This window comes from Zea mays, chromosome 3 (genome assembly GCF_902167145.1).
Source record: "Zea mays cultivar B73 chromosome 3, Zm-B73-REFERENCE-NAM-5.0, whole genome shotgun sequence".
NCBI lineage: Eukaryota > Viridiplantae > Streptophyta > Magnoliopsida > Poales > Poaceae > Zea > Zea mays.
This window is the reverse complement of record NC_050098.1, coordinates 11,929,724-11,951,683: the sequence shown is the minus strand read 5'-3', so window position 1 is coordinate 11,951,683 and position 21,960 is coordinate 11,929,724. Positions and strand designations below refer to the sequence as shown.

Genomic DNA, 21,960 nt, shown 5'->3' with positions numbered 1-21,960 from the left:
ATCTTATTCTTGTGTAAGCTTTAATTGTGTTGCCATCAATCACCGAAAAGGGGGAGATTGAAAGCTCTCTTGTGGGTTTTGGTGTTTGGATGACAGCCCAATTAAAGGACTAACAAGTGTGCTAAGTGTTGAGCAGGTGCTTAATGCAAAGCTAACAGGGTTCAACACAAGTGAACAAGTATGATGGTCCAAAGACTAGATTATCTATAGACAATGGACATCACAAGTAAGATGGACATTGCTTAAGTGAGACCCGATGTGTGTAACTCAGAGACAACCGATCAAGCCAAGGATGGAGGCAAGAAGAGCTTCGAGGTACCGAGTGCACGGGGGAAGGTCAAGGAGACCAGGAACCCAAAGCCAGGGGTGAAGAAGAAGACTTGCAAAGTCAAGGTTGATCAAGTTAAGAAGAGTTATGGTGTATCAAGTATCACTACATGATGTCATGACTTACAACCAATGGGGTAACATCTACAATTATGTGGTGTAAGTCATAAAGCTCAAGATCAAGCTCTAGAAGTGAACAAGGTATGTTTCTGGGCTCAGTGAATTGTTTTGTTCACTAACATGGTTATTTGAGTGCTAGAAATAGTGCCAAGAAAAGAAGAAAAGAGTTAGAGAAGATATGGCTTTGTATAGCCAAAACCAGCACCAGCCTGGCACACCGGATTGTCTGGTGGTGCACCGAACAGTGTCTGGTGGCCCAGGCTGACTCGGCAGTGAACTGCCAACTCTCGGGAATCTGCGGGGGTTCGTGGCTAAAATTCACCGGACTGTCCGGTGAGCCAACGGCGCCTGCACCAACAGTCGGCAGCGCAATCAGTGGGCGACGCGTGGCCTGGGCCAACGGTTAGTTGGCGCACTGGACTGTCCGATGTGCACCAGACAGTGTCCGGTGAGCCAAGGGGACCGTTCCTCCAACGGTCAGCTGAGCCCGATATGGAAGGAGATCGCGCACCGGACAAGCTACAGGACCTGTCCGGTGGTGCACCGGACTGTCCGGTGTGCCACTCGACAGAAAGCTAATATTGCCTTCCAAAATGAATTCCAACGGCTCCTAGGCCCCTTGGGTCTATAAAAGGGACCCCTAGGCGCCTCCAACAGTGACACAAGTGCAGCCAACAATTGTATACATCATTTGGATCAATTCTCTCTCTCCCTCTCATGTATATCTCTCTAGTTTGTGTGGAGGCAAAGCTATAAGCCTTTAGAGAGTGGAGAAGTGCTGCTGAGAGATAGAGCAAAGTCTTGAGCGAATTGTTACTCTGCCGGAGTGCTGTCAAGAAGACTGTAAGCAGCCACGGCGTTGTTGTAACCAATCTCAACATAGTGGAAGGCTCTAAGATCTGAGCAAATGGAGGAAGGAGTTGAAATAGACTCCAAGCCCAGGTGTGGCTAACTCCAACGAGGACTAGGCAAGCATTTCAGGCTTGACCGAACCTCGGGATAAATCCCGGCGTCTGTGTGCTCTGCTCTATGTTGTGTGCTGATTCTCTGTTTCACCTACTCTTTATATCTGCACTTCAATACTTATCTGTGGTACAAGTTATATTTGAAGTGCAGGGCATCTTAAGACAGGATCTTCCATTTCGCTGCAACCTACTTGAAGGGTCTTTCATTCCACTGTGATCCAGCCTTCGAGTAGAGTAAGAATTTAAGGTTTTAAAGTGATAATTATTATTCGTCTATTCACCCCCCTCTAGGCGACATCCAGATCCTGTTCCCGGGCAAAGGGAACTTTCAATCTCCCTACACAGGAACCTGAACACCATCTACTATTGTTTCTGAAGAAACATAAATGCCATATGCTGCACCATTACCTTGCACTTCATCTGCTACAATTTCATGATCTGTGGAACAAAAGAAAAAAGAGGAAGAATGAAACCATAACGAGAAGGGGATATGTCAAAATAGTAGAGTAAAGTGATTGAAGAAGGAACACCTTCTATTCCATCATCCCAGACCATGTTGAAATCGAGTTCATGAGCAGGGCCATCAAACTCTGCAACACTATCCCAATCTATGGGTTGTAGGTTTGAATCAATCCCTAATCCAAACATTGCGGTAGCATCAATGTGGAAGAGTTCGCTGGAATGACCTGGGCATGGCGATCCTACTGGGCGATTTATATACGCCATGGGAGAGAAGTGGCGGGCAATGGAAATTTGATGTTTTTGGTGGCTAAATTTTGTTTCTTCAGGAAGATCAAACAAAAAATCAAAGCTGCGCTGGGTGTGTCCGTGAGCGCGCGAAAATACGTGAGCTACGTGAGCAGCCGGGTGGGACCACGTACGCGAGCGCAAGGTTCTGAGCAAATGAATTAACGCCGGGCCATTAAAAGCAACGAAGGGAGTAGCACGGTTCTTTGCAATCCCTTGGTCATTGTGCCCATGGCTTACACGAGGGAGATTTAGGAACGGAGGGAGTATCTTTTTTATCCAGCATGACAGATTCATCCAACAAAACTTTTTTCAAAGATGCCCACACCCACCATATCCATTAGGTATATAAAATGACCCAATAACATACATATAAGCATCAAAATTCCTCATATCCATACCATAAGGACTAGTTTGGAAACCACATTTTCCAATGGATTTCTATTTTCCTAAGAGAAATTAGTTTATTTTCCCTTAGAAAAATAAAAATCTCTTAGGAAAATGGAGTTCCCAATTTTACTTTGGGAAAATAGAAATCCCTTAGGGCTAGTTTGGTACCATAAAAACCCACGGGTTTCCCGGCATTTTCTCTAGGAAGAAAGCCCACGCGGACATTTGCCTGGAGTTTGTACTTCTGCGTGTTTGGAAGCCAAAAGACTCGACACACTTTCCTCCAGAGAAACATCTTTTCCGGTCAGGAAAAACCTTGGCATCGGGAGGCCAGGCGTTTCCACGGTGCCGCCAACCTTGCCTTGGAGCATCTCCCCCATCGCCCCGGCTCCCCGCGACGCTAGGCCTAGCCTCATCGACGCCATCCCCGTGAGCACCTCTGTCGCCACACCATCGTCGTCTTCAACGCCATCTCCTTCCCCTCACAAGGTCAACTCCTGTAGATCTACATCTCCTGTAGCGCCAGCAGGAAACACATCGCGAGCGACACAGCGCGAGCGCCCAAGATTCTCAGGTTCCTGCCGCTGCCTTGCCTTTGCCCCCTCGCCACCAGAAGTAGCTCGCGCGCGATAGCAGCGTCCGCCAGCCGTTGCCTTGCCTCTGCCCCCTCGCCACCAGAAGCAGCGCACGCGCGGTAGCAGCGTCCGCCAGCCGCTGCCTTGCCTCTGCCTTGGAGCCACCAGCATGTGGTAACGCGAGCACAGTTTGCTTTTGGAGCGCAAGAAGTTCGACCTGCTAGTGGAGACTGCTGGTGGAGACGAATGCGAGAGGGGAGGAAAGGGGAATCAAGGAGTGGTTGGGTACTTGTTGTGTCATGTGGTCAGCATTCGGATTTCGTGCGTCACGCGGCCAGCATACACATTATGCATATTTGTTTTGCAACAATTTCCTATTGGGTGCCTGCCTGGTATGATAGTGTGTCTCATGTCTTGGTCTTGGTAGTGTCGATGAAAGATATATCCTTATATCCTATAGTGTTTGTGTTTAAACTATTGTGAAGAATAACATTGTTTTCTTGTAACGTTTTAACGCACTCATGTTGTTCAACCAGAACTGGGGATCCTAACAATTTGATTTATTTGTTTTGTTTGCTTTGCATACTAAAAAATGTCCAGTTTTTACAACAACTTATATAAAACAGTGATTCGATCCTAGACCTAGATATTATTCCTTTCTGCTAGTGGAGCACTTATATCTAGATATTGAGAGCTAAAGTTATCTGTAACTTTGGTTGCTGATTGTTCTTTCTCTAGTTGTTGACTGATTTAGTTATGTCTTCAAACACCTATTACCTGGGATATTGGGTTATTTTTATTATAATCTGAACCTCAACTTGATTAAACATCAGTCTTTTGTTCTGTTCTTTCCCAGGAGAGTCACCATGCATAAATATTTTCCTAGATTTTTTATTGTTTGTTGTATCATTTTTAGTTCAATTGGATAACTTGCCTTATAAGTTCAATTGGTCTCCACTTCTCTAGATATGGGTTCTTGGGAGGAGCAAGTTAGACAATTTTTGTTAGATGAGGAAGAAGACGACGATGAGTTGTTCTTTGTTATTCTCCCTGCTATAATTCCATACCTCTCAGAAGAGAAATAGCCCATCCACACGTCCTCACTCACTGGTGCTAAAAAGGTTAGAGAAATCCTTGAAGGACATGAGAGTTGGTGCAAATCTGAGTTTCAAATGGAGCCAGCAATATTCAGAACCACAACAAATTTTCTTAGAAGAGAGAATTTACTACGAGACACACGAGGAGTTACCGTTGAGGAGCAGCTTGGGATGATCATGTACATGATCTCCCATAATGCTAGTAACCAAATGCTACAGAAGGCTTTTCAACATAGTGGAGAGACTATCCATAGAAAAATATCTGAAGTATTTGATATTGTTCCCACACTAACTCAGCGTTTTGTGAAGCTTCCTAGCTCTATCCAAACTCACACCAAAATTGCAACAGATTATAGGTTCATGCCATTTTTTCAGGTGTGCTATCAATTCCAAACACACAATTTGCTTAATTGTTTTCCTTTCATTGCCAATTTGCCACACGACCTCAATATCTTTCCTTATTCTTTTCCTTGCAGAACTGCATTGGTGCAATTGACGGCACACATATACCCATCACCATAGCAGAACATAGGGCTCCTCCATATAGAAACAGGAAAGGAACTCTTTCACACAATGTTATGGTAGCCTACGACTTTGACCTTAATTTCACATTTGTTTCATGTGGATGGGAGGGGTCAGCCTCAGATGCAGGGGTGCTTCGATCTGCTATTAGCAAAGGATTTAGTGTGCTAGAAGGAAAGTTTTATCTAGTAGATGGTGGTTATGCAAATACATCATCCTTCATTGCACCATATAGAGGGGTTCGATACCATCTCAATGAGTTTAGGAGGCGTCGTTCATCACAAAGTGGTTATGCGAACTACAGAGAGTTGTTCAACCACCGCCATGCAATTCTCCATAACCATATAGAGAGGGCCATCGGTGTTCTAAAGAAAAGGTTCCCGATTCTAAAAGTAGGCACATTTCATCCCATAGAGAACCAAATTAAGATCGTAGCTGCAACTGTTGCATTTCACAACATAATTAGAGGGCAAAATGGAGACGAAAGATGGCTTGACAACCAACTAGATTACATCTCTCCAAGCCAATATGTTGATGTTCCAGAGGGAGATATCAACTATGTCAATGACACAGAATCAAGTGATGGAAGTGCTCTAAGAGATCAGATCGCACTTCAGATGTGGGCTGCCTACAATAGCTAGATGTTATAATAGGATGCCTACAATAGCTAGATGTAGGCTGCCTACTATTATTACTTATGGAGTCTTTATGGTTTGTAGTTTGTCATGTAGCTAGTTGCCAAGTTATGAACTTAAAGTTGCTTAGTTATGTACTATTATTTCCACAATTTCAGTTTTGAATAAAGGATGATTTGGAACAATGTGTACGAGAAAGGCTTAGTCGATGTGATGCATGATCACAAAGATAATCCAAAATTCAAAGGTCAAAATGGTTGGAATCGTGATGGATGGAACAGTATCACTACCAAGTTCAATGAAAAGTTCCCTCTAGCTCATTTCTCTAAACAACAACTGCAAGAGAAGGAGAGAGAGCTTAAAGGACACTACAAGGCTATAAGGGATTCAAGAAAAGAAAGCGGGGTTGGTTGGAATGACACCCTATGCATGGTACTGCCTGAACCAGAAGTTTGGCCAAGGCTGATTCGCGTAAGCAAACTTTCTTTGTACAATTCTATCTTTGTGCATTCAATATGTTCACTTTTGCTACTAATAATATATTTCATGTTGCATTTAATAGGCTCACCTAAAGGTATCAAAGTTTCGCAACATACCATTCCCTCTTTTTTACAGTTTAGAAGGGCTATATGAAGGTGCGTGTGTATACTTCTGCATTTTGTTTATTTTTGTGCATTATGTTTATATGAAGGTGTGTGTGCTCATCTAAGATGTGGCCGAGTTTTAATTAACATACTGCGCTGCTAGACTGCAGCCTAGCTAAATGTGATCTGGCCATGTCATTTTACTTAGGATTTTAATTAACAGATTGCGCTGCTAGACTACAACCGAGTTTTAATTAACAGCCTAGCTACTTTTCTATAACTTTCAAGAGTCTGTTTAATTAATAGAGCTGTTCCTGGGAGTGCCTAACTGACAGGAAACGCAATAGCATTTTGTTTTTGTCTTGGGAGCTAGCTGTTTGTTTTTGTCACTGTGATGAGCTAGCTGTTTGTTTTTGTCATGTTGTTCAACAACATACCTGTCGGTGTTTCGGACCCGGGGGACCCTCAACCGGACCGACTAGTGAATTTGTTGTTGCGTGTCCCTGTCCAGATGGGTTGATGCAAGATGGAACACAAGAGGGAAATAAGGCTTATGTTATCTTGCCCTGGGGTGCTCGTAGTAGGGGTTACAAGCATTGCGGGAGAGCGAGAATGAGAGAGAGAGAGAGAGTAAGAGAGGGTTCGGCCTTGAGGCGAGCTATCTGAGGCTGCCTCTACCGCGTCTCTCCTACTCTGCCTGCCTCCGCTCGTCTGCGTCGCGCGTCTGTGTGTTCATACGTCGCGCGTTCGTCTCTCCCTTTCCCGTCGACATGTGTCAACGTGCCTTAGGAAGGCCCTGGACATCCCCTTTTATAGATACAAGGAGATGCCCAGCTGTACAATGGGGTGTAGCTATATGCTAACGTGGCTGGCAGGGAAGTGCCTTGAGCCCTGTACAGGTAATAACATGGCCGTCGGAGAAGTGCCTTGAGCCCTGTAGATGTAATAACGTGGCCGTCGGAGAAGTGCCTTGAGCCCTGTAGATGTACCAACGTGGCTGTCGGAGAAGTGCCTTGTGCCCTGTAGAAGCATTGCTGGCGGTGCGACATGGATCTTGCTGACGTTGCCTTGCTTCCGTAGGGGGTTTGAGAGCACCCGACGTCATGGGCGCATGTGGGGAACCATCATTACCTGTTACCGGAGTAACTTAGATGGGACACCGGTCTTGTTCCTTCGTAGCCTGAGGCGGCTAGCTAGGGGTAGGGTAATGATGGGTCCCCAGCAACGTAGTTGATACAGGGCCGAGGTCGGGCGAGGCGGCGACTCCTCCGAGGCCGAGGCTGAGGCCGAGGCCCAGGGTCAAGCGAGGTCGAGACCTTCTCCCGAGGCCAAGGTTGAGGCCGAGACCCAGGGTCGGGCGAGGCAGAGTCCTTCTCCGAGGCCGAGGTTGAGGCCGAGGCCCAGGGTCGGGCGAGGCGGAGCTCCCTGTTGCGCCCGAGGCCGGACTTAGGGGAGGTCATGACTTGCTGGTGTCAGTCTTTCCCTGGTGGCTGGCACAGTTGTCGGAGCGGGGTGAACAGCGCTGTTTTCCTGTCAGAACGGTCAGTGAAGGGGGCGAAGTGACTGCGGTCACTTCGACCTTGCCGACTGAGGCACGCGTGTCAGGATAAGGTTTCAGGCGATCCCTGCATTAAATGCGCATGCGATACGGTCGGTTGGTAAGGCGATTTGGGCGAGGTCGCTGCACGACAAAGTCTGCCCGCACTGGGCTTCGGGCGAGCCGAGGGTGCGTCTACTGACTGAGGGGACCCTCGGTCGAGGCATGAATCCGTCCGGGACTACCGTCCTTGCCCGAGGCTAGGCTCGGATGAGGTCGCGTCCCTTGGTAGACGAGGCATGCGCTTTATCAGCCATTTATGGTTTGTTCTGAAGATGTTTTTCAGTCGGATTAAGGTGCATTGGGGGTACCCCTAATTACGATCCCCGACAGTAGCCCCCGAGCCTCGAAGGGAGTGTAAGTACTCGCTTGGAGGTTCTGCCGGATTTTTTTGCAAGGGGACCAGCCCTTCTCGGTTATGCTTTGTTCCGGTGGGTGCGCGCGAGCGCACCCGCCGAGTGTAGCCCATGAGGCCTCGGAGGAGTGGTTTGACTCCTCTGAGGTCTTAATCCTTTTTGTGATGCCTCGGTCAGCCTTGTTGTTCCCTCATGCGGCCTGGCTGCAGCCCGGGTGCACGGTCAGGCTCCGAGTTTTCAAGCTGGTTTGTTGACGTGGTCAACGGTTTGGCCATAGCCTGGTGCGAGAGCAGCCCCGAGCCTCTACACGGAGCGAGAGGACGATCAAGGACCGTCTCGACTTTTATTGTATGCCCCTTCGTCGCCTTTTCGCAAGGAGGAAGGGGGAAAGCGCCGTGTTACCCCCGGGGGGCACCGAACACGGTGTTTCCACTGAGTTGCTAACGGGTGATCCGAGTGGACGCCCGAGCCCCATTCGATAAGGGTCGGCTAGTGGCCTAGAGGCGCGCTCCAAAAGTACCTGCAGGTGATTTGCTGGGCCCGGACCCATTCGATAGGGTCCGAGGGCTCGGTGCCTCCCTTTGGTGGGATTCCATTACAAATCGTTCCCGCTGGTCTCGGCAATGTCCTAGGGTACCTCGGGAGTGTAGCCCGATCCTCGGCCATGTAACGGACGTACCTGTCACACACGGTTTTAGAAGGCAAACCGAATGCGAACCATGTACGTGCTAGGATCAGCAATTCACGTACACAGCAGTTACATAACATGGACATCATCACACAGTGCTCAAATAGTATTAAAAGGGAAATAATAGTCGGTTACATCATATGTCTGAGACATCCACATAGTCTTTACAATAAATCAAAGTGCGAAAACGAAACATAGATAAAAGCGGCCTTCACAGGCAGCCGACTAGGGGTTGCCGCTAACCCACGCCTAGAACTCGTCGTATTCTTGGAACTCCTGGAAGTCTCCTTCCACGGCTTCATCTTCTCCTGAGCAGTGGTTGCAATGCGGACAACCTAGGGGGGGTTTGTGTGTAGAGCAAGGGTGAGTACACATCAACATACTCAGCAAGCATCCTGTTTGGCTGTAGTGGACTAGCTTTATGTGGGGTTAAGTCAAGCAGTTGCTTTTAGTTGGTTAGATTATTATTATTGCTAGTAGAGGAAGCCAAGTTTTAGATTTAGCCCACGTTATTAACCCAAACGTACTCCTTTCCAAACGGAAAAAGTACCACTTACCATTACCAGAGTCAATACCAAAACCAACAATCTCATTGCCACCTGCAATGCGAACATCTCTGATCAAGTACCACTAATCACTGGAGCTCCCTTGGCCGCTCATAACCGCGAGCACGGCTGATATATCAGTTTTCAAACACTCTACAGAGGTTGTGCACTTTACCCACAAGCCGTGATTTCCCTTTCTGCCCGGAGATCATGACTCTCCATTGATCACTACCAAGGTGACCCAGCAGGATATCACTACGTAGCCTTTACAAAGATTCCCCGGGGTTGTAGCCACCCGTTAGGTTTCCTAAATGTACTGCACTCCTCCCCAAGGGACAAATCAACCTTGGCAGAGTGAGCCGCATACACCGAGCCCCATTGATGGCACAACAGCTAAGCGAATGTCACACCCGTTTCTAAGGGTAGAGCCGGGTGCATAGCATATGTGTGCCAGGATCTATTTCCACACATATGTTGACGTCACAAGTGTAATATATCAAAAGAACAATGCATAAGAGCGTAAATAATGATTATATTAACATATTACACTTCGAACAGACATAATGTCTTAACCTTTATTCATCAAAGTACAGCGAACATGGACATCCATCCACAGGAAGATGACTGGGGGTATCACTAGACTAGCATCCATGGAGTTCAGCATCATATCTTCATCTGCAAACTTCTGATCAAAATTAAGCAAGGGTGAGCTCACTTATGGTCGGGGCTCAGCAAGTGGGGGAAAAACTAATGCAGGTTTAACAAGGTGAGGCTAAGGTTGAGCAGTAAGCATTTTAGTTGGTCAACATTTTATTAACAACACATGTCTTACTAATAAGTATGAATCCCAAGTATTCCCATTAAGCAAAGATACAAGATTATATCAAAAACACTTAAGTGAAACCACTTAAGCAAAACCATTGGCAGATCATTGGATCTCGATTTATTTCCATCTTCAAGTTCAATTATCATGTGAGGAGTCCAGGCCGCTCATAACCGTGAGCACGGCTGATATATCAGTTTTACACTCTGCAGAGGTGGCGCATCTTTACCCATGAGTCGCGATTCCCTTCTAGCCCGGGTTAGCTAGACCCGTATTCACTTCCGAGGTGAATGGCCAGGGTCTCACTACGAGGCTTCTCCCTAGAGTCCTCATTACGCAAATGCTGGAAATGATCAAACTGCATAAGGCACACCTACCGTGACCAACTTATAGTCCAGACTACAGGGTAAAGCTTTGGGAACTATGCCCGTATCCAATCTGCCTGAGCCGGAACTATAAGAGCTTGCCAGATGCCCCCGTTCCTGTCGACCACGACCAGCACCCAACATAAGACTTCCCTAGTTATTTAGCCAAGACCAGAGCCATGATAGTTCTCATGGTAGCACTGTTTTCCCGGGTGGTCACTCAATGTTCCAATTAATATGCAATAATCTTGTTTAACCATCGGGTTAACAACAATAAAGTAAACTTACCATTTGGAACATCAATATCATAAGCGGGAGTGACTGCATAAATTTAGAGTTGTAGCAATAGCATAGCTACTTGCTTAGATCATAATCCCAGGTTAACAAGGAATAAGGTTGGAATGGTTATCTAAATAGGTAACCCGTCAAATTATGCATATATTCATCGAAGAATAAACTTTATTAAATGTATTGTTTGGGATCAAACAGAGTATGCAGAGGGAGAAGTCCACTTGCCTTGCTTATTGAAAACTCGAGGTTCTTCCACGGAATATATCTTGATTCTCAACTTACTAGATCAACCACTGAATATCACACAAACAAACAAGAAGAACAAACACCACTCAATAACATACAACATTCACCATACGTAAAGCTAAAAGAAAGCCTAATGAAAAGAGCGTTCGCTTTTCAAAAACGTTACACGCAAGGGTTATAATAAAAAAAGATATTCTTTTCAAAAAAAAGTGTGATCTATACTTTATAAAACAAGACATGAGCTTAAAATATATTAATTAATATATACAAATATTTGGTTCACCAAATTAATATTTTATAAAGCGTCATACGTGCTATGTCTAATATTAAGGGTTTATAAGACGATAAAACACGTTATAACGATGTTAAACCTTTTTAGAAAAGATAAATATTATATATCTAAGGTTAATGGCCTACAAAACACGTTATTAATTTTAGAAGCATTATGGAACATATTATAAATCATTGTTAAACCTTCACTTACGACAAATTAAGATATAAGTCTAAATAGGTTTTATGTGAAAAGATCATTATTATTAAACACCTATTTATGGAAAGTTATGATATATGCTTTAATGAACTTTTATGTAAAAGACAATAAACAAACAGTTATATTTTATTTTTATTATAAAGTACATGTCCTATATTTTATTAAGAAAGCCATATACAAAACAATATACAAACTAACATTATTATTAAAGAACATGAACACTAATTTCCTTAGTTTATTCTTTAGGAAAAACTAAGTGACACATATATAAATAATGTGAACTAATTTTAATTAAATGATTACTTAAGCCTATATAACTCGTTGTAAACCAATATAAATCTAATTAACTAGGTTATGAGAGGACATAATTACTCTATTATTTATCTTTACATTTAGTTTAGAAACATATGACCTAAATATTTAAAATGAATATTATATTCATTGGTATGTTATTAACTATTATTTTAGTTTATAAAAGCAATGACCTTAGTTATCTTTTAATTAAGAAATAATTTATTAATGGGACATATATTTATCTTCTAGTAAAAAACAAACGATTTATATATTCTTTTAAGCTTCTATTTAATACGGTTATACTTAAACATTTATAACGAACCTTGTTAAATATGATATCTTTTAAAAAGGTCATTTTACAGTTAGAAACAAATTCTCTACTTCTTTAGTAAGAAACCTATATTTATCAACATATTATCATTTTCTTTATTAGGAAAGTATAAGTGCCTAGTTAAGTCATTTTAACACTATTATAAATTCTACTATTTCAGTTTTCTCCTTTCTTTTCTAAATAGAATTTATACATATAACTAAAAATTGTTTATTTAATTCTTCTAACATTAATATACTAAGAATTAATTGTAAATTGCTAAATGGGACTTTTAATAACCTATTCATGGTTATTATGACATAAATAAATATCATACTAATTCTAAGTACTTAAGTGCCATACTTATGAATTCATTTATTATGAATAGTAAACTATATCCTTATTTGACCGAAAATACGTGGCCTAGTATTTCTTCTATTTCTTTATGCAAATAAGTTTATACTTAACATACTACTAACAATTATCGCTCCACCCACAAAAGTGAAAACAAATCCGTAAACATTTCTAGTATGAAAATCACTAAAGTAGCGAATAGTGACTGTGTTCATGTTTTTTAAATTATAAATCATACGTATCTTCAAAGTATTGTCGCGGGGTTCGATTTTGGCTAAACGTGTGGCTACACGTATATATCGCATCTCTAAAATCATCCACGTGATTCGCCAAATCGCATCATCTCAATATTACAACAGTAATTCACAATAAATTCAAAACATGATTTAGAAAATAAATATTTCAGGATTGTCTTCAACCTTGTGATTTCGTTCATGCGCAGGGATGAACATCGACGAGCGGGGTTCGACGGGCAGGGAACGACGCGATCGTTGGTGAGCGTTCGGACGGAGCTCCGGCCGAGGGACGCGAACGGTGAGTACGAACTCCGGCGAGGCTCCAGGGATGGCGAACGGCGTACGGATGCGGACGGTCCGGCGACGAGCTTCACGACAGCGAGCTGGGCACGACGCGAGCAGGGCTCAACAGCGGGTGCGCGTGAGCAGAGCGGCGGCATGGGCGTGGTCGACGGGGTGCTGCGCGGGCGAGCTCTGGCAACAGAACTCGACCACGCTGGCCTGGCCGCGTGGCACGGGAGCGAACGTCTGGTGGCTTGGGCGAGCTGCGCGGTCGACGGCATACTGTTCTGGTGAGGCGGCGTTGCGAGAGAGAAGAAGGGAAGAGGCTTGGGCAGGCAGAAGGAGAGGGCTCGGTTGGGGTTTTATAGAGAGAGGGAGGGAGAGCAGAGGTCGCCGGTATGCTTCATGGCGGCCATGAATGGTCGCCGGTTTCTTTCATGGAGAGTAATGGGGAGGGATTAACGGACGCAGTAAAATTCCTTAACGCAGAGGAACGGAAGGCTCGGCTTCATGGCACGGTCGTCGCGCGGGCGGACTTCCTGGCGTCCGTTCTCGGCTCGGGTCGGAGTTGCGGTCGGTGACGCGGCGAGCAGCTGGGCGCGGTCGGGGAAGGGACGTGGCAGGGGCGCGGCGCTCGACCGGTCGGGCTTCGCGTCGGGTTCCTAGCGGGCGCGGCTTCGGGTCCGGCTGGCGTGCAGGGCGCTCGGCTCGCACGGCACGGCGCGGTCGGGCTTCGGCCTGTGCGTCGCGGGCGTCAGGCGGCATGGGGCTCGGCTCCTCGGCGGGGCTGCTCGGGCGCGGTCCAGCGGCTGCGGGCGTCGCGCCTGTGGCTCGACGGCTGGAGCGGGTCGGTCGGCAGCGCGCCTGGGAGAGAGAACGAGGGGAGAGAGAGGAATGGAAGAGAGCCGGTTGGGAGAGAGGAGCAGGGAGAGACGGCGGCTACCAGGGGCGGCGGCGGCCTGAGGGAGAGTGACGGCTGGGAGTGTTTTGGGCCTAATGGGCCAAGGTTTAGGTTAGGGTTAGTTAGGTTTTGTTTTGTTTTTTTCTTTTCTAATTCTTTTCTAATTTAAAATAAGCTTTTAAATATCCATAAAATTTATAATAATTAAACCAAAGTTATAAATAAAATATTCATTCTTGGACTAATATTTATTATACTATTTATGTGAATTTAAATTTAAGAAGAAATGATATTCAATATTCAAAATTACTTATGAGCAATCAAAAATCATTCCGAATGAAATAAATAACAAACACTTCAATGGAAAATTTATTATCATAAATACCATTATTAACTAAAGGTATTATTTTTATTTAATGACTTTCATAGTGTTACAAATCTACCCCTCTTAAAAAGAATCTCGTCCTCGAGATTAAGAAAGGCTAGCAAGAAAACAAAGAAGACACATGGTTATTTGTAGGTTCTTGGTTCACATTTTAACTCTTCTAAACTTAAGGAACTTATTGTTTCTTCGCTCCGCAATGACTACAAATCAAGCGATCTTCATCATCGTACTTATAAATGGTGGGTCTTCTGAATTATTGCTTAGGTCATGCTTGGCAGCTTTCTTCTCAAGTCGGTCTAGACGTTTCTTGGGGCATTCGCGAATAAGATGTCCTTCGTTTTTGCAGTAGTAGCAAGCACCTCTTGCTTTGAGTTCTTTACGAGTCAACTTTGCTTGACCAACAGGGGGTGAGGGTTCATTGGGTGTCTGTATCTCATGTAGCTGAGCCTGACTTGATTCTTCTGTTTGGGTATCCATATGTTTCGTGGCTTTCGCTTGAGGTGGACTAATCATGTATCCAAACATTTTTCTATTCCTTTTGTTGTTCTTCATTCCATTCATCGAATACCTCTGTGACTCATTTTTCTCGTTCATAGTTGTTAAGGTAGGAATATTGTTGTTGGCATCATTTACTTCATTTCCATTGGGGTTCATCATCTAGTCAGAGGGTAAAAGAGTTAGTGAGATAGACTGCATAAGAGGCTTGTATGACATTATGATAAAGAGCTAACACAACGTTTTAATTTCCAATATAAGATTAGTTAAGGAACAGGGATGGTTTCAGATTTCTACTAGTTCCATCATACTTTGAGAGTTTACAGGTCTTATATTCCTTAACAAAGATCTTTTTGAACCTTATAGATTTCAGAGCTTGATATCCAAATCATCTTTCTGATCCAACAATATTTCTTTGAGCACAAATTGAAAAAAAAACCTTGAGTGGGACTTTAGGGCAACTAGAGTATCACATTGTTTGCATAAAGTAGATGACACCATACTTTATTTTCTTTATAAAGAGGCAAAACACAATAGGTGCGAGAGATTCTCCAAATTTATTCATATATCACTTAGCACAATTACAAATCTTGAAAGGGGCAACACTTTGACGTTTTTTTTTCTTCGTGAGACATACTCCTTCTAGCTAAATGATATATTATTCTTCCTAGTCAGATGCACCAATCTTCAGAGCTGGCGGTCGATTGTCTTCAACTACTATTCTTTCTCCAGATGGGGTTTCCAAACACATGGTTCTCTCAGTATGCTGGATTACTGCCTTAGTTCTTTGTAACCAATTCCTTCCAAGAATCACATCCTTTTCCATTGATTCTATCACTAGGAGATCAGCTGGAAAATCTATCCCGTTGATTTTAACACTTACTTTTGGACATATGTAGTTTACTAGCATTTTTCCTTCGGGTGCACTGATGGTCTTGCTTGATCTCAAGGGGCACTTAAAGATACCGTACTTTGTTGCAAACTGGGCACTGATAAGAGAATGTGTTGTACAAGGATCATACAACACGGTGGCGATGGTTGTGTGAATGACTAGTGTTCCAAAAATTACTGCATCATCATATGGAATGGTTCCTGTCACTGCATAACTTATCTTTCCTGTGGTCTCTTTCCGTTGTTTATTCTTTGTTGATGCTTGAGTTTGAGGGTGTTGTCTTTTCTTTTGGACCTTATTGATCTCCACATCCTTCTTAGGACAACCATTAACAAGATGGCCGGTATCACCACAGCCAAAGCAAGCACGACTTGATGAGTTACATGGTGGAGTTGTCTTTACGTTGTTGGTAGAGGTTTCTGTGCATTTCTGTTCATATTCCATGTCTGGAGACTGAGATAGCTTCATCTCGGAGGTGATTTGTAGTGAACTTTTCTCAGGACAGTTACGGAAGTAATGACCTAAAAGTCCACATTGATAGCAAGCTTTTCTTGAAGTTATTTCTTGACTTTTTCCACATTTCCCTTTTTGTTTCTTGGACCTGATGCGACGACGAGGCTGAAACTGTGTACAAGTAATAGTCCATCCATCAATGTAACACTCCTGTGTTTCTTCTTGGGGCTGGGCATCCTTGTGATGTTTCCTTTTTGGAATACTTTGCAATTCATCAACTGACAGTGCATTAGGTATGAGAGAATCTGCTATTATTTGTTCAGGGGGAGACATCTGTCTGTTTATGCTAGAAAATAAAATCCGGTTCTTCTGTTTTGTAGTTTCACTTTCGTTTGTACTGATCTGGCGACAAGGAATTCCATAGTACGCACAACAACAAAATGTTCCAAGATCACTTGTCTGTTGGTGTGCATCCTTTTGTGTCTGTTGATTGGCTGTTTCATTTCTAGTGACGTTTCGACTTGCCAACACTTGCTGGCATGAGGAGGTGAGTTGAGATACATTTTGTATTACAAGAGCCTGTTTATGTAACAGCTTTTCTAAGTCAACTATCGAGGGTGATGTTGTGGTTGATGTCATATGATTATCGGTAGTCTGCTCATGTGCTATAAATTCTGCTAAATCAACTTGTTGGAGTCTAGCTACCACTTGACATGTTGCTTGTAGAAACTGAGCATGCGCCTTCTTGAACTGTTCCATCTGATCCTTAGCTGGAGGAGTTGCCAACACAATGTATTCTTTGTACTTAGTGATATCACTTGCAGTTGACATTCCAAGGTCTGACATCTATATGGGTATGGAGGAATGGAAGGGACGAAAGGGTTGAGCAAAGACAGATTATAGAGAGCAGAGAAAACCCATCTATCTAAGGTTTAACTTAGCTAACTGTTGTCATTGTGGACAAAAGTCACACAATACAACAACAATCACTACAAAGAAGCAAATCAAACATAGTCACAAATACAGCTAACATGAACTGAAACATATCAGCACAACGTAACTCGATGTCATTCATTCAATCAAAAGGCAGTCTTTCCTAAGAAAACAATTTCTTACAGTTTTTTTAAAGGCGGGACAAGGTTAGGAATAAGAAAGAGATTATAAAATCCAAGAATCAGATCAGAAATAACAAGGAGATAGACAAGATTCAAAACATTATTGTTAATGACCAAGAGTGAAATAAGATAACCACTAACTCGTGAAGCGAGAATAAATTATACAACCAAGGATATGAGAAAGTTTTTTTTAAGGATACAAAATATAAAGGCATTATCAAGGAGTAGAGAGCCAAAGGTTTCATACATCAAGGTAGATATTGCGCAAGGGCGGCAATACAATGGCATGAAAGCAAAAGTATAAGAATTCAATAGGGAGAAAGCATTATCAAGGAGAAAAGTAGAGAGGCAAAAGTTTAATATATCAAGGTAGATATTGCACAAGGGTGGCAATACAATGGCAAGACAACAAAAGTATAAGAAGTCAAGGGTTATATAGCAATATTAAGGATTAGAAAACCTCTTATAATATAATATAATATCGCCATTACCGATCTAGTCGAAAATCTTAATACTAAAGAACAATCCTATCAACCTAACCAAGAAGTCAAATAATAGATCCAGGGGATCCATAACAAAACTTCTTGCGGAGTGGGGATAAGACAGAGAATAGGGCATCGTCGATAGCTTCGAAAGGGTTTCTTCTGGCAAACTTCGCTTCAAGTTCTGAAATCCTAGCTTGATCATCTTGCAATGCTTCTCATTAGAACCTTCTGATAGACGAAGAATCAGATAAGAAGAGTTGAAAATAAAAGAGGCGAGTTTGATATAAAGTAAATTTTTATAAAGACAATTAAGTCAAGTTTTGAACGACTGACTGGGCTTTCCATTTCTAACTAATCTAGCGACCTACGGTCACATTGCTTTGATACCACTTCTGTCACACCCGTTTCTAAGGGCAGAGCCGGGTGCATAGCATATGTGTGCCAGGATCTATTTCCACACATATGTTGACGTCACAAGTGTAATATATCAAAAGAACAATGCATAAGAGCGTAAATAATGCTTATATTAACATATTACACTTCGAACAGACATAATGTCTTAACCTTTATTCATCAAAGTACAGCGAACATGGACATCCATCCACAGGAAGATGACTGGGGGTATCACTAGACTAGCATCCATGGAGTTCAGCATCATATCTTCATCTGCAAACTTCTGATCAAAATTAAGCAAGGGTGAGCTCACTTATGGTCGGGGCTCAGCAAGTGGGGGAAAAACTAATGCAGGTTTAACAAGGTGAGGCTAAGGTTGAGCAGTAAGCATTTTAGTTGGTCAACATTTTATTAACAACACATGTCTTACTAATAAGTATGAATCCCAAGTATTCCCATTAAGCAAAGATACAAGATTATATCAAAAACACTTAAGTGAAACCACTTAAGCAAAACCATTGGCAGATCATCGGATCTCGATTTATTTCCATCTTCAAGTTCAATTATCATGTGAGGAGTCCAGGCCGCTCATAACCGTGAGCACGGCTGATATATCAGTTTTACACTCTGCAGAGGTGGCGCATCTTTACCCATGAGTCGCGATTCCCTTCTAGCCCGGGTTAGCTAGACCCGTATTCACTTCCGAGGTGAATGGCCAGGGTCTCACTACGAGGCTTCTCCCTAGAGTCCTCATTACGCAAATGCTGGATATGATCAAACTGCATAAGGCACACCTACCGTGACCAACTTATAGTCCAGACTATAGGGTAAAGCTTTGGGAACTATGCCCGTATCCAATCTGCCTGAGCCGGAACTATAAGAGCTTGCCAGATGCCCCCGTTCCTGTCGACCACGACCAGCACCCAACATAAGACTTCCCTAGTTATTTAGCCAAGACCAGAGCTATGATAGTTCTCATGGTAGCACTGTTTTCCCGGGTGGTCACTCCATGTTCCAATTAATATGCAATAATCTTGTTTAACCATCGGGTTAACAACAATAAAGTAAACTTACCATTTGGAACATCAATATCATAAGCGGGAGTGACTGCATAAATTTAGAGTTGTAGCAATAGCATAGCTACTTGCTTAGATCATAATCCCAGGTTAACAAGGAATAAGGTTGGAATGGTTATCTAAATAGGTAACCCGTCAAATTATGCATATATTCATCGAAGAATAAACTTTATTAAATGTATTGTTTGGGATCAAACAGAGTATGCAGAGGGAGAAGTCCACTTGCCTTGCTTATTGAAAACTCGAGGTTCTTCCACGGAATATATCTTGATTCTCAACTTACTAGATCAACCACTGAATATCACACAAACAAACAAGAAGAACAAACACCACTCAATAACATACAACATTCACCATACGTAAAGCTAAAAGAAAGCCTAATGAAAAGAGCGTTCGCTTTTCAAAAACGTTACACGCAAGGGTTGTAATAAAAAAAGATATTCTTTTCAAAAAAAAGTGTGATCTATACTTTATAAAACAAGACATGAGCTTAAAATATATTAATTAATATATACAAATATTTGGTTCACCAAATTAATATTTTATAAAGCGTCATACGTGCTATGTCTAATATTAAGGGTTTATAAGACGATAAAACACGTTATAACGATGTTAAACCTTTTTAGAAAAGATAAATATTATATATCTAAGGTTAATGGCCTACAAAACACGTTATTAATTTTAGAAGCATTATGGAACATATTATAAATCATTGTTAAACCTTCACTTACGACAAATTAAGATATAAGTCTAAATAGGTTTTATGTGAAAAGATTATTATTATTAAACACCTATTTATGGAAAGTTATGATATATGCTTTAATGAACTTTTATGTAAAAGACAATAAACAAACAGTTATATTTTATTTTTATTATAAAGTACATGTCCTATATTTTATTAAGAAAGCCATATACAAAACAATATACAAACTAACATTATTATTAAAGAACATGAACACTAATTTCCTTAGTTTATTCTTTAGGAAAAACTAAGTGACACATATATAAATAATGTGAACTAATTTTAATTAAATGATTACTTAAGCCTATATAACCCGTTGTAAACCAATATAAATCTAATTAACTAGGTTATGAGAGGACATAATTACTCTATTATTTATCTTTACATTTAGTTTAGAAACATATGACCTAAATATTTAAAATGAATATTATATTCATTGGTATGTTATTAACTATTATTTTAGTTTATAAAAGCAATGACCTTAGTTATCTTTTAATTAAGAAATAATTTATTAATGGGACATATATTTATCTTCTAGTAAAAAACAAACGATTTATATATTCTTTTAAGCTTCTATTTAATACGGTTATACTTAAACATTTATAACGAACCTTGTTAAATATGATATCTTTTAAAAAGGTCATTTTACAGTTAGAAACAAATTCTCTACTTCTTTAGTAAGAAACCTATATTTATCAACATATTATCATTTTCTTTATTAGGAAAGTATAAGTGCCTAGTTAAGTCATTTTAACACTATTATAAATTCTACTATTTCAGTTTTCTCCTTTCTTTTCTAAATAGAATTTATACATATAACTAAAAATTGTTTATTTAATTCTTCTAACATTAATATACTAAGAATTAATTGTAAATTACTAAATGGGACTTTTAATAACCTATTCATGGTTATTATGACATAAATAAATATCATACTAATTCTAAGTACTTAAGTGCCATACTTATGAATTCATTTATTATGAATAGTAAACTATATCCTTATTTGACCGAAAATACGTGGCCTAGTATTTCTTCTATTTCTTTATGCAAATAAGTTTATACTTAACATACTACTAACAATTATCGCTCCACCCACAAAAGTGAAAACAAATCCGTAAACATTTCTAGTATGAAAATCACTAAAGTAGCGAATAGTGACTGTGTTCATGTTTTTTAAATTATAAATCATACGTATCTTCAAAGTATTGTCGCAGGGTTCGATTTTGGCTAAACGTGTGGCTACACGTATATATCGCATCTCTAAAATCATCCACGTGATTCGCCAAATCGCATCATCTCAATATTACAACAGTAATTCACAATAAATTCAAAACATGATTTAGAAAATAAATATTTCAGGATTGTCTTCAACCTTGTGATTTCGTTCATGCGCAGGGATGAACATCGACGAGCGGGGTTCGACGGGCAGGGAACGACGCGATCGTTGGTGAGCGTTCGGACGGAGCTCCGGCCGAGGGACGCGAACGGTGAGTACGAACTCCGGCGAGGCTCCAGGGATGGCGAACGGCGTACGGATGCGGACGGTCCGGCGACGAGCTTCACGACAGCGAGCTGGGCACGACGCGAGCAGGGCTCAACAGCGGGTGCGCGTGAGCAGAGCGGCGGCATGGGCATGGTCGACGGGTGCTGCGCGGGCGAGCTCTGGCAACAGAACTCGACCACGCTGGCCTGGCCGCGTGGCACGGGAGCGAACGTCTGGTGGCTTGGGCGAGCTGCGCGGTCGACGGCAGACTGTTCTGGCGAGGCGGCGTTGCAAGAGAGAAGAAGGGAAGAGGCTTGGGCAGGCAGAAGGAGAGGGCTCGGTTGGGGTTTTATAGAGAGAGGGAGGGAGAGCAGAGGTCGTCGGTATGCTTCATGGCGGCCATGAATGGTCACCGGTTTCTTTCATGGAGAGTAATGGGGAGGGATTAACGGACGCAGTAAAATTCCTTAACGCAGAGGAACGGAAGGCTCGGCTTCATGGCACGGTCGTCGCGCGGGCGGACTTCCTGGCGTCCGTTCTCGGCTCGGGTCGGAGTTGCGGTCGGTGACGCGGCGAGCAGCTGGGCGCGGTCGGGGAAGGGACGTGGCAGGGGCGCGGCGCTCGACTGGTCGGGCTTCGCGTCGGGTTCCTGGCGGGCGCGGCTTCGGGTCCGGCCGGCGTGCAGGGCGCTCGGCTCGCAC

The 21,960-nt window shown here is 42.6% G+C and overlaps 1 protein-coding gene across 2 annotated transcripts; it reads left to right on the top strand.

The window, feature by feature from the left end:
* The first annotated feature begins 2,447 nt into the window (after positions 1-2,447).
* Positions 2,448-16,047, top strand: LOC103649690 (putative nuclease HARBI1). Of its 2 annotated transcripts, none has more exons than XM_035966148.1 (4): positions 2,448-4,596; positions 4,698-5,849; positions 5,941-6,013; positions 15,833-16,047. In XM_035966148.1, the coding sequence occupies exons 1-2, from the start codon at positions 4,297-4,299 to the stop codon at positions 5,382-5,384; spliced, it is 987 nt and encodes a 328-aa protein (XP_035822041.1). In that variant the 5' UTR covers positions 2,448-4,296; the 3' UTR covers positions 5,385-5,849; positions 5,941-6,013; positions 15,833-16,047. The 2 variants fall into 2 exon arrangements, with proteins under 2 accessions (XP_035822041.1, XP_023157729.1); XM_023301961.2 differs by lacking the exon at positions 15,833-16,047 and adding an exon at positions 12,764-15,071.
* Positions 16,048-21,960: the final 5,913 nt, after the last annotated feature.

Excerpts from the sequence above, each read along its gene's own strand:
- LOC103649690 (XM_035966148.1), top strand. The coding sequence starts at position 4,297 with ATGGAGCCAGCAATATTCAGAACCACAACAAATTTTCTTAGAAGAGAG. Across the intron at positions 4,597-4,697 it reads GGTTCATGCCATTTTTTCAG|AACTGCATTGGTGCAATTGA; the intron begins GTGTGCTATCAA and ends TTTTCCTTGCAG.